At 28.6% G+C, this 13,573-nt stretch overlaps 1 protein-coding gene and 1 pseudogene across 1 annotated transcript; one reads left to right on the forward strand and one right to left on the reverse strand.

Annotated features, from left to right (window-relative positions):
* The first annotated feature begins 3,972 nt into the window (after positions 1–3,972).
* Positions 3,973–9,187, forward strand: LOC145625301 (two-component response regulator ORR26-like). Its single transcript, XM_081678361.1, has 5 exons — positions 3,973–4,063; positions 4,174–4,395; positions 4,988–5,431; positions 8,645–8,721; positions 8,813–9,187. The coding sequence occupies exons 1-5, from the start codon at positions 3,973–3,975 to the stop codon at positions 9,185–9,187; spliced, it is 1,209 nt and encodes a 402-aa protein (XP_081534487.1).
* Positions 9,188–9,517: 330 nt separating this feature from the next.
* On the reverse strand, positions 9,518–12,490 carry LOC145625302 (COBRA-like protein 7 pseudogene; annotated as a pseudogene).
* Positions 12,491–13,573: the final 1,083 nt, after the last annotated feature.

Consider the following 13,573-nt stretch of genomic DNA (forward strand, 5'->3'; position numbering starts at 1 on the left):
GTTCTCATTTAATGGCAAATAATTCTCTCCTCCATACTCATGCATTCAAGATTATCAGAAAATAATAATATTAATAAAAAAAAATTATGAGTCCAAACACAAATCTCAAAAATGAATAGAATGAGAAACTTAGGCCATGTTCTTTTGAGCTTCTGGGCAGAGCAGAGCAGATTTCAGCAGAGCAAAGCAAAGCAGAGCAGAGCCGAGCCGAGCCGAGCAGAGCAGATTTCATTATTATTATTATTATTATTATTATTATTATTATTATTATTATTATTATTATTATTATTATTATTATTATTATTATTATTATTATCATTATTATCATTATTATCATTATTATTATTATTATTATTATTATTATTATTATTATTATTATTTTATTATTATTATTATTATTATTATTATTATTATTATTAGTACTACTACTACTACTACTATTATCGCATTATTATTATAATCATTAAATTTTTAAAGTTAAATATTAATTATTATTATTATTATTATTATTATATTAATTATAATTATAATTATTATTAAATATTATTTAATTATTATTATTAAAAATTAATAATTAGTATTATCTTTAAATATTAGTTATTATCTTAATATTAATTGTTATTATAAAAATCAATTATTGTTATTATAATTAATATTATTAGTTATAAGTATTATTATTACTATTAGTATAATTACTATTATTATTACTATTATTATTATTAAATATTAATTATTATTATTATTATTATTATTATTAATTATTAATAATTTATTATTATTATTATTAAATATTAATAATTAATTTTTATTATTATTTTTATTAAATATCAATAATTAATTATTGTTATTATTATTATTAAGTATTAATTATTATTATTAAATATTAATTATTTATTATTATTATTATTCTTATTAAATATTAATTATTTATTATTATTCTTATTAAATATTAATTATTATTATTAAATATTAATTATTTATTATTATTCTTATTAAATATTAATTATTATTATTAAATATAAATTATTTATTATTATTATTAAATATTAATTATTAATTATTATTATTAAATATTAATTATTAATTATTATTATTAAATATTAATTATTATTATAATAATTCAATATTAAGTATTAATTTTAAGTAGAGCAGAGCAGAGCAGAGCAGAGCTCTAAAGAACATGACCTTATATGATTAAAGTTTCAAAAGTAAAAATTAGCATGTAATAAGTTGTAATTTTAAAATTGGAGAAAATTTATTTGTATAAAATTGATTATTGCAAAATAAAAAAAAAAAATTAAAATGATGTAATCTTGAAAATACGTAATCAAAGCTTGAAATTGTAATTTTTCTTCATTAATTCTTATGATGTTACACGGATTATTCTAACAATATGTCGCCGCTGGCTAACTTTCATATCAATCTGTCACAACTTACCAACGTTAATACCAATATAGGGAATCAGACGGAAAATATCTGCACGGCTAGTCGGCTACAACAGATCGATAGACTCTCTCGCCGATGAAGGCTGTAAGTCACAACAATATGAAAAAGGGTATGAAGAATGTACGATTTGCAACAACGATCGTAGTTTTCCTTATGGAATATTTTTATTTTATTGTATTTATTAGATCTAAATCTCTTTATAGATCTCTTTATTTATAAATCAATTTTATTTCAAATATATATATATATATACACACACCAATCTGTCACCGGTACTCCCTCCGTTTTTTTTTTATATATATATATATGCATCACTTGGGAATGCACATAGTTTTAGGAGATAAATATAATATTGTGAGTGGGTGAATAAATTATTATACTACCTCCGTTACAGGTTATGTGCAACGATTAGACATTTTTCCTCTCTGCTTTATGTCAAATCGTTGCACATAACCTGTAACAGAGGTAGTAATAAAAATATGATGGGGACCATGAAAGAGAAAGTATGTGAGAGAGAATATATATTTTATTATTTAAGTGGAGACATAGAAGAGAGAGAAATGATAAAATAATTTGAGTGGAGTTTAAAGTAAGAGAGAGAAATAATAAAATATAGTATAACTTTACCAAATATAGAAGTGATGCATATAAAAAAAAAAAAATACCCATAAAAGGAAAGTTGTGCATATAAAAAAAACGGAGGGAGTAATATTTAATGAAATCCTCTGTTGAGTTTTCCTAGACAGATTTTATAAAGGGTTGGTTTGATCCTGCCCATTTACAAATACCCTCTTTTATTTACTTAATAAAGTAATTAGAGATGTCATAGGAAACGTTGTTTGGAAAATTTCAGGATTCTATATGCCCTATATGCACATCATTCTCTTCAAGGAACCGTGCATTTACATTTATTATTTTATGGTACTCCCCTTGTGATATGCCTCTAAAATTTGGAAAAAAGACATATTTCGACAATGAGGATATATACTTCCGAAGCAATTTATACAATGTATGTCTATTGACTATCAGTCTATTCTGATTTGAAACTTTCATATTTGTTGATGTAGGTTCCACATTAGGTCCAATAATCTATCTATAACTATATATTAAAGGCAAAACTAGGAATGACATAATATCCTGATTAAAAATTTTCCATTCAAAAGTGTTATTTTTTTCATTTCTTTTTACCAAAACTTCTCAGACGAGTATTAATACTTACTATACAATAATATTTCATTCCTATTTCAACAAAGATATTATTCTTGTGATGTAATCATGTAATCCATAGTTAATTTTATTAGTCGTGCATGTATAATTCCCTTTATTTTCTTTAGTGTGATATTTTATTATTCCCTCCGTCCCAAAAAGAACAACCCATTTGGCCAAAACTTTGTCCCAAAAAGAATGACCCATTTGTATTAAAACACCACCAATTTGCAACAATATTTGTGCCAAATTAGCTTCCCCATATAAAAATTTGATTTTCCATGTTATTTTATTACTTTCTCTCTCTATTTTTTTACAAACCCCATGTAAATTTATCTTTCCAATATACTTTTACTTCTTTTTACTTAACTTCCTTAATACCCGCGTAATCAACCCAAATGGGTCGTTCTTTTTGGGACGGCGGGAGTACAATTTACAATTAGATATATTTTTTTATAGCTGAATAATAATGTTAAACTCATGATAAATATTAAAAATTATTGTGCATGGTACGGGATCTAACCTAGCTAGTTAGCTAATAGTCAATGATTAACTCATATTTTTTAGTTCTTTTATATTTTTTTGTTCTTTTATATTTTTTTTTTGATAAAAATACAGTATAAAAACCACAAACCACATCAAAGTGCGGTTTGCGGTGCGACTTGATCTATTTTTTTGGAAATCACACCAAACTGAAATCGTGGTTTGGTCATTTTCAAAAATCACTTCGCAATTTTCAAACCGCAAACCACACCAAATTGCAAAACTGCGATTTGGTGCGGTCTAAACCCCACTATGAACATCCCTAAGCTAATACTTAGCTAATACCTAAGCTAATTGTATCTCATTGCTCCATCGGTCAAGTTAATAAATAGAGACTTTTGAAAATTGCAAGCAAATTCATAGCTACAAACATTGGTGTGATTCTTAACTTAATTGGAGTAGCTTTATTAATCGCTTGCACCTGCTAACAATATTACCACTACTAACAACTATCTTTACATATACATACATTTTCTTGTAGAAAAACACCATGGTAAACTAGATAAAGTTAAACAATAACGGTCAAGATATTTCTCATTCTATAAATCTAGAAAAAAAATCTAGGATTTGAAACCCATATTTTTTTTCAACGTGATAATGTTTTTAAATTTTGAAATTATTAGTTTTTTCTAATTGTTTTACAAAAACGTGGAAAGTTGTTACACTTATAACAACCTGTTTGATTATTTTATCACCTTAATCTACTCTCTATCTCACACATACTCTTATCTAATTTAAATAGCAATATACATTCACTCTTCACTGTCTAAAGAATTCATGAATCGCGAATGGAAGGTTCTCATTGTGGATTATGATCTTAATCACTTGTTGAGATTGGAAAAAATGCTGCAATCTAACCATTTCAAGGGTATGTTTTCTTTGTTAAAACTATAATCATGATTTTATTTTAACTATGAATTCAATTTAATAATTTGAAAATGGACTTTTATAAAATGTAATGTATTGTTGTTTTTGTAGTGACAAAATGCCAATATGCAAAGGAAGCAATATCTATGCTACAAGAAGATAGAAATAGATTTGATTTTGTTATAACTGATCTCAACATGCCCGACATGGATGGGTTTGAGCTACTGAAGTGTATTGGATTAGATATGGATATCCCCGTTTTAAGTAAGTATTACCTCCGTTTCTATAAATACGTTACGCTTCAATTCCGTTTTGATTTTTACGGATGGAGAGGTATGTAATTCTTGAGAGTGATTTTTAATTTCTTTATTAATTATGTGTAAATAAATTTTATTTTTATTCACGGTTATAATAATTATTGTAACTTGTAGTATAATGCTTTAAAATGCCCTTGAATTAGTCATTGATATTCAATTACACAAATAGGTTGATTAATTAGAGAATACTATGAGCAAAGAAACTAAGAGAAAGGAGTTTCAATTACTATGTAAAGACTAAATCCAAAGTCCTAGCCTAGAAACTAGCAACTACTCCGTAATATTTAGAGGTAACAAACTTTGAATTTGATCAACAACAATATCATGATTAACCTCTCGCACAATTTTTCTTTTTTTTTTTTTTTCCTTTTCATGATTACCCTAAAAAAAAAAAAGCAATAAGGCAATACAAACTATTAATAAAGGAGGGGGATTGAACGTGACTTCACTTTTGTGTCATACACAGACCCTTAATGTTAATCACTACGCCTGAACCTCATTGAGTCATCAGTTCATCACAACTTTAATGATGTGAAAATTAGCCCATTAATTAATTCAACACATTTTAGACTAACCCTATCTTTAATTTTAAAAATTTGTTTGTTTAGTGACCACAACAAATGATGATGATGAAGATCTAATAAGGAAGGGGCTAATACATGGAGCTTGTGATTTCCTCATTAAGCCAATTCAAATGGAGAATGTGAAACATTTATGGAAATACGCGTATTGGAAACAAAGACATCAAAGGGAAGAACAACCCACAAGGAGTACTAGTAGTAGTTCTCACATAGATAACGACTTGAATGAATCCAACACTTGGGAGAATCACTTTGAAAAGATTAACATAAATTCCTCGAAAATCGATTCGATTGTTGCTAGTAGTGATGGTGAAGATGATGAGAAATGCATGAAGAAGAGGAAGCATGCAAGTAACTTGGGAGATTTACTTGTAAATGATGATGCAACTACAAAGAAAAAACAAAGGGTCATTTGGACTACTGAGCTTCATGCTAAGTTTGTAGAAGCAATTAATCAGATTGGGAGTGCAAGTAAGTTCTCTATACTCGTTATTTACTTGTCTATTTTACTTTATTATTTTTGAAAAGAATAATATAATTTCAAACACAAACTCAAACCGTATGTAATTCTAACAAATCTATACTATCATATTAAAAGGCGTTACTAAAAACGTCTAGGTGTCACGTAAACTCCCTCATTTCGCCATATCACTTACTCAATTTCTTATTATGCCACGTCATCCACTCATCACCATAATATGTTATGTCATCCACACAACCAACAATAATACACCATGTTATCTCAACTATATTGGAAAAAATATATGAATGAGAAGGTTTGAACACTTGTTCTCTTTAAAGAAAGGTTATTGTTCAACCATCTAGACTAATTGTCAATTATGCTTTAAACTTGCACAATAAATAATATTATACTATAAAGTACTGAAGACACATACTACACACACTATTAGATGCTCTTAAAATTAGCAATTGCACAACTATAAAAGTAGTAATCCGAGGCAACGCCCAGGCTACTCACTAGTTGACAATTAAAGCGGGACAATTTTAAAAAATTAATGATTTTATATATGTATGTTGCTCATTTGTTGAGAATGATTTGACAATCAATCAATCAAAGCCTTAATCCCATAAGGGGGGTTGGCTACATGAACCAAATTTGATTATTCCGTGTAATCATTGACAAAGATCCTCATCCTCCATCCCTTACAATCCAATGCTTCATCCTATACAAATCCAAAAACTTCATATCCTTCCTAACTCCTACAAAGTCATTTGAGTATGATTTGACAATATATATTTATTTGTGATCAGTATCATATTATCACGGATCATTGAACTTCATTAGTGATTACTATATAAATTAAGAAACTAACGTAGAAAAAACCATGGTGTAGATTGTATGATACATTTGTACTCCCTCCGTCTTTGTTCTACTCACTTGCAATTTGTGTTGTAACATGCATGTTTGAGGTTTTGACCAACTATATCCTTAATTGCATACTAGAGTAAATAATGAAAATTAGATATTTGGACATTACACAATGAAACAATTCTAACGCGATCACAAGCGATAATTTTAGATCTGTACATTTGTAGCAATGGATGGTCAATATTTTCTTTACTTTACACACTAAATAGTAAGTGAGTAGAAAAAAAGGAATTGATAGGTTTTAGGAACAAAATTTAAAGAAATATTCATATAATTCAGGTATATAAATCCCTAATATCTTTAAAATAGCTCACATCCTTTAATTATTTATTTAAAGAAAAAAATCAACATATTTGAGTTAACAAGTAATATTTTCCCATGTTAATGTGTAAAAATCAGATGTATTGTGTACATAAAGGATTTCTAGTCTTCTTGTTGATCAAACCATTTGTAAAAAATCCGTTATTGTTTTTATTATATATATACATGTAGTTATCACACAAATCTTGCCTTTAAGAAAGCAAAATGCTACTAATGGATTTAATCAAAGCTTCATAAGATACAACTGTACAGAAACTCCACTTATATGAAGATACATTAGATACATAAGCATACTTCTGAAGCTTGTATGATGAAATTATATCCGTTTGTGTGTTTAATTATACTAGTAATAACATGAAAATATATAAAAGAATATAAAATACAATTTTTTAAATAAAGAATTATCGATAAGCATCATCTCCAAATTCAGACTACCATCAAATTTCTCGATTGTATGACTATTTCCACTATTTTAACCAAGAAAATTTGCAAAAACTTAAGCGATAAGTGATACCGACATTATCCAATTTGATTTTCAATTCTTTCGCTGATTTATGTTATTATGAGCAACAACCTTTTTTTTTTTTTTTTTTTTTTTTGGAAATGTTGCTAAATCTTCCAAATAAAAATAAAAAAAAGCAAAGAACTATGGACAAGCATTTTAAAAAACTATCAAAAAGCCATTATCAAGATAAGACAATAATAAAACATCAATCATTTCGTGATTCTTCACCCATGTATACACTTTTTAGGAATTGAATTTACATACCACCTTACTGACATTATTCAAATAATTTGTAATGTGAATTTTGTATTTTATTGAAAAAAAGAAGATTTCTTATTGTGTTGGTGAATATTTGAATAACTACATTGGATTCAACACACCAGTCCAACTCGAGTTTATATTTTTATTTATTTAGTTTATTTTAGTGTCTATATTACGGAGTATAATACAAACTTAAAGGCTAAAGAATGAGATTGTCAACAATAAGAATTGTTATTAATTGGCAAACAGTTGGATATTTTACCATAATTTGTAAAATTGAAAATTTAATTAAACATTTATTTATCTTAAAATGAAAATAAAAAAATGTTACTCCTATTAGATTTCTTTTACGGAGTATCATATTCCACTATTGTTATATTATTGATTTTATTGCAAATTAGAAAATAATTAATTATTTTTTATGGGTAATGTTATATGTAGCCCTAAGGGCTATATATAAGCATTAAATATACTCTTGGAAATTATATAAAATTAGGAATAATTCATGACAAAAACACGCGTAAATCAGTGTTATTAGTGTTTATATTTTGATGATTTTTTAAAAAAAATTTACGATTTTCAAGTGTAAATTTAATACTTACATATATCCCTAAGAGCTATGTATAACATTTTTCCATTTTTTATCATTTTTTTTTTTTGAAGAATTATATACTCCTTTTCCTTATTATACATGTATTAGTCAGTATATCTTTTGGTCAATGTAAATAACTATGGTAACCGAATTATTTACATTGAACAAAAGATATATTATGACTAATATATCTTAACACTCTAATTTGTAATATAAAAAAATGAAAGTAGTAGTACTTCGGCCCTGTTTGATTCACCTTAATTTTGCTGAACTAAAATTATTTTTACTGAACTGAACTTATTTTTACTGAACTGAACTTATTTTTACTGAACTGAACTTAATTTTACTGAACTGAAATTATTTTTACTGAACTTAAATTATTTTTACTGATTTTCTATTATAATTCTTCTTTAAAAAAATTATTTTTACAGAACTGAAATTAATTTTACTGAACTGAACTTATTTTTACTAATCTGAAATTATTTTTACTTAATATTATTTTTTTTAAGGTGAAAAGAATAGGGCCTTCGTTTTATTTTGCCATAATTATGTAATACATTCATGTTTACTCATGTATATTTGTTTTTTCTTTTTAAACATAATAACACTATGCAGAGGTAGTTCCAAAAAAGATTTTGGAAATAATGAATATTCCTGGCTTAACTAGAGAAAATGTTGCTAGCCATCTACAGGTATAAGTACTACAATTTGAGATATTTAAATTATATTTCATTTGTGATTCATCACAATTTTATGCAAGTATAATCGTTTAACTTGATGCAGAAATATCGTCTTTATCATAAGAAATTTGAGCAAATTTCACAACATCAAAATGAAGGCAAGACTTTTATATCTCCAATAGATGTGTATAGTGTTCAAGCACAAGTTCTTCCAAACTCGTCACCCTTTCAAGTACGCGATTTCACAAGTTTGAATTCACATCCTCGAAACTTGAGACTTCATCATCATGTCGAAAATGGTGGTAATGTTATATATCATCCTGTTGTTTCATATGCTTATTGTTCAACAAAAGTTCCTTTAGTTGAAAATGCATGTTCACTGAAAGAGACTACATCAATCGAGGAGCAAGTGAATAATACATATGAGAGTTATGTACATGATTTATGTTACAATGATACCACATTCAATTTTGATTGAAATGGTACAAGTAGAATAGAAGGAAGTTTTGAACATATTAATTTTTATGGTAATCTTAATTACTTTAAAGCATTGTACAAAATAATAAGTTAATTGTTTATTAGGGTTCACAAATGATGATAATTGTGAGCTAATTAATCATTAGTGTTTTGAAACTATTTGTATTGGTTGATTACTACCATTTTTCAAATGTTAACATACTCCGTATTAATATTAATATGATAAATCCAAATCAATCGATTTTTCAGTCATATACATGAATGTTGCCCTCAACATTATATTATACTTAACATAAACTTAAGAATCAAATGTAGAAATAAAATCTCACCATTAATGTAACAAAAACATTAGAACCAAGGTTATAAACAAGCTATACATGCTATTATTAGAACTAACCATGGAAGCTGAATTAATTGGTAATATTGTAGGAAGAGAACACTCCTCACCATTGAAGATGACTTTAGTAGGAAAACCATCACCGCGAGCCACATTAATCCCTGGTGTTTTCTTCTTATCAAACAAAATCACTGATTGCAAAGTACCCGGACGCTTAGGATCTTTGTTTGGATTGGATCCATTTACTTGCCCTAGAAGATAATCATTTCCACTTGGAAAACCATGCATGAAAATTGTGCTACTATCTCCCGGCAAAGAGCTTCCATTAAAGGAATAAACCCTTTCTAGCCCTACTCCGGCCTTGTCAAGCTCCGCGGCCACAAACCAATCGGAGAAATTAGTATCCCCCCAATTGAAGAGTGTAACCCTAGAAGTCCACCCTTTTCGGTAATCCGATGACAAATGCCAATTTATGGTGACTCCACAATTATCACCACAAGGTAATAAATTGTTGGATATGGGTATATGTTTTAGTCTTGCATACTCGGTGGTCATTTTAGTTCGATTTTCAAATGGAATCAGAAGCGCGTAAGATGGTAAGGCAATTGCATTCGCGGTAGCATTGCAAGCTTGTTCTTGTCTTGGATTAGGGCAACCACATGCACATGTTTTGCAAGGGATAACGGAATCATAGAAAAAAGAGGAGAATGACACACAACATTTTGGGGGTCTTGTGCTACTTCGTGTCTTATTGCACACCACTTGCCAACTAGCAATTGCTTCCACTTGTACCGGGAGGCCATTAGGGCTAGGTAGGAGGCTAGGGCTCACTCGAATTGGATTCCCACATTTATAGTCTTGATTAAATGTTCCATTGATCTTCCAATTTTGTGGCGTGTTAAAAATGGTCACGTTAAGGTCAGGTGGCATCTTATACACTTGCATTTGAAAGGCGGAAATAGACATGCTTGGATCCATGGTTGAAGGCAAAATTGTACCATTTCGACAACAATAGGGGATTGAGCCTAGGGTTTGATCATTTGCCAAAGTTGGCGGTAGGTCTATGATCGTTTGCTTATGCTCACAACTTAAGGCCCTCGAAAGGTCAAGACTTTGGTAGAATTTAGCTTGGTCACCAAAGATGCATTTTGAGGAGTCTATTTTGTAAGGTGTAGCGCCTCTCATAGTATAAATGAACTCTTTTCTCATCCATTCCCAACTTAATTGCCAATTGTCTAGGCGCCCTCTTTGATTTTGGTTTGATATAGTCACCTGCGCCCAATAGTTCGATTCATATGCTGATATAACATCGTACATTATGCTCAAATCTCCACTTTGTCGCGGTAGGAATTGCTCTGTTGCATTGATGGTTGTTCTAGCATTAGGATCTCGTATGCAACATGTAGACATACTAGTATTCCCTGCATATATTAGCGCCACAATTTGAAGTTTTGTAATTGTTCTAATGAGCATAAAAAAATCACATCGTAGAGGACTTATAATTAACTTCCAAAAACATTTCTAAGCCATATGCATGCAATGGTTATCTATCTTAAAATAGCTGTATGTTATGACTTATATATTAGTACCGTAGCACATATATAGCTGCATGCATGTCAAGATTTATTATGTATACAATAATGAAAGTATATTGTATACAACAAACTTATATTAGTCATCAAAACCACATAGAAAGTCAACTTTCCAAATAACTGATTATTACATTTTTTTTTAATTTTTTTTGAAGAAATGATTATTACATAATTAATCAAGGATGATTAACGCTCTTGGTATGTACTCTGTAGTTAAACAATACACTTGTTTAGCGGTATTTTATGTACAATCGGTTGTCAGTTTTACATGGTACGGCTAAAGCTATTTCCTCTAATAACCTCTACCATGAGTTTTACCTTGTTGGCACTTTGTTCTATTCAAATAATTCAAGGCCTATTGATCACTTTGATATTCTTGATATTGTATTATTGCGTAAATTTATTATTTGTATGTAGACATTGTGACTAATTAAAATCACAAATATTATTATATTGATAAGATTACTATAAATATTAAGTTACAAATGACTGAGAGCCTGTTATATACACCCAAGTGTACCGTACACCCGGAGTCATTTGCTCATGCAGTCAATAAATAAGTAAAAATATTATTTGCTCATTTGTTGATTAAATGAGCAAATGACCCCGGATGTATGGTACAGTACACCCAGGTGTATATAACAAATTCTACAAAATTACAAATGACCGGATCAACAAAACATAATGGCAACTTGGCAAGAAATCAAATAGATTTAATTTATTAAAGATTGCTAGAGCTATAGTGATGTAGGAAAGTGGAACGAGTATATGAATTAGTTATAAGTTTAACTAACGTAATTGACTTCTAATTTGTTAATATATGGAGTATAAAAATTAAATTAATTCTTCACTAAAAATAATAATTCAACCGACTCTTTTAATAAAACATAAATTGAATTTGAAATTTTATCTATGATTATGGTTACATACCTTGCATAGTAGAATTAGCACATATAAAACCATCATTAGCAAGGCTAATATTTGAAGGCAAAGGAAAATCTTCCGGTGAAACACCAAATTCAGTACCAACCAACTCAACTCGAACACTCATCTGAGCCAAATCTCCGGCAGTCTCTATCGCGGTCTTTAAGTCCGTCGTAGGGTAGCCAGTAAAAACGGTGCCATTTGAAACATTAGCAGGTAAAGGTGAGCCATCAAGAAGCACAGCATTAGAGGCAGACACCAAAAGTTCACCGTGTCGAAACCCTACAAAAGCTCTCCATGACTTCAACTCTTGTAAACCATTGTTTTGGATATAAAGCGTTGATTGGAACTTATATGGTTGGTCTATTGGGTTCGAGGCCGTGATGTTCGGGGGGAGTTGCTCGCCCCGAGTGTAGGTGTACTGTAAAAATATGCCATTACATGAGGAAGAAATGTTTTGACCTTGGGAAATAATTGATGTAGGGAGAAAGAATAGACAATATAGTAGGGTAAAGAAAATAAGTGTTAATGGTTTTTCCATGTTTAATTAGTTTGAATGGAAGAGAATTAATTAAGGAGATTTAGTATATAGAATGAAGCTATATTTGCTTGTAAGAAAGAAATTAGGAGTGTTACATATGCATGAAAAAGATGTATTGATATATATGAAATGGTGATATAAATGAGAACTTGATGAGAATTGGTCTGTCGTACGTGTTGATTAGGTCTTAAGGTTATAATAATTACACTATCTAATGCATGCATTGCATTACGTACTAGTTGAATTAGTGGGCAAGTTTTTTTTATGCATTATTGCTTGTAATGGACTTTATCTATATTCAATGGTAACTAGGGAGAAAATTTAACAAAGTCATTCCTCAAAAAAAAGCGCCAGAATATATTGACATGGCGAAATTTGATTGGCCTATATTTAATATTTTGATTATCATTTTGAATTATTTTTATTTTTCACGATGTATTAAAATTGTATTTTTTTTTTATTTTCTTTTCAATACAGTACATTTTTCTTTAGAAATACATAATTATAAATTATGAAAATTTTATAATACTAATTAATTTTCGAAATTATACTAATAATTAAAAATTACAAAATTAAAATTGTTCATCAATTTATTCATGCCATAGATTAGCCACCCATTCCCAAAGTAATTGTTAATTGCTAATGTACTATCAAATTCAGCCTAAAATCCCAATAAAAAATTCGTAAATAAATTTTGTTATTGTCATTCTTTCGTATGTTATTCACCCTATGGTTTGAAATTTGATTAATGTGTGTGAGATTTTTTTTTTTGGTTAGTTGTAATTTCAAAAGCAGCGTCATTAGTAATATATATTATGGTTATCTAAAACTCGGATTGTACAATTTTGTCAAAGAACAAGGGGTATAGAGTTTGTAAAAGATGAAGAGATCGCAATTATTCTATGTTTACAATCCTTGTTTGATCCGTAAAAGTGTAAGATGATATTTAGTTGTCAAATCATGTTATCGAAATCTAATACATGTCTCGTTATA

The sequence above is a fragment of the Chenopodium album genome, chromosome 3 (genome assembly GCF_948465745.1).
Source record: "Chenopodium album chromosome 3, dcCheAlbu1.1, whole genome shotgun sequence".
In the NCBI taxonomy this organism is placed as follows: Eukaryota; Viridiplantae; Streptophyta; class Magnoliopsida; order Caryophyllales; family Amaranthaceae; genus Chenopodium; species Chenopodium album.

Bases quoted from the DNA above. Each gene is read 5' to 3' on its own strand.
- LOC145625301 (XM_081678361.1), top strand. From the start codon at position 3,973: ATGAATCGCGAATGGAAGGTTCTCATTGTGGATTATGATCTTAATCAC. The intron at 4,064-4,173 runs GTATGTTTTCTT...TTGTTTTTGTAG, and splicing joins GCAATCTAACCATTTCAAGG to TGACAAAATGCCAATATGCA. The intron at 4,396-4,987 runs GTATGTAATTCT...TTGTTTGTTTAG, and splicing joins TGATTTTTACGGATGGAGAG to TGACCACAACAAATGATGAT.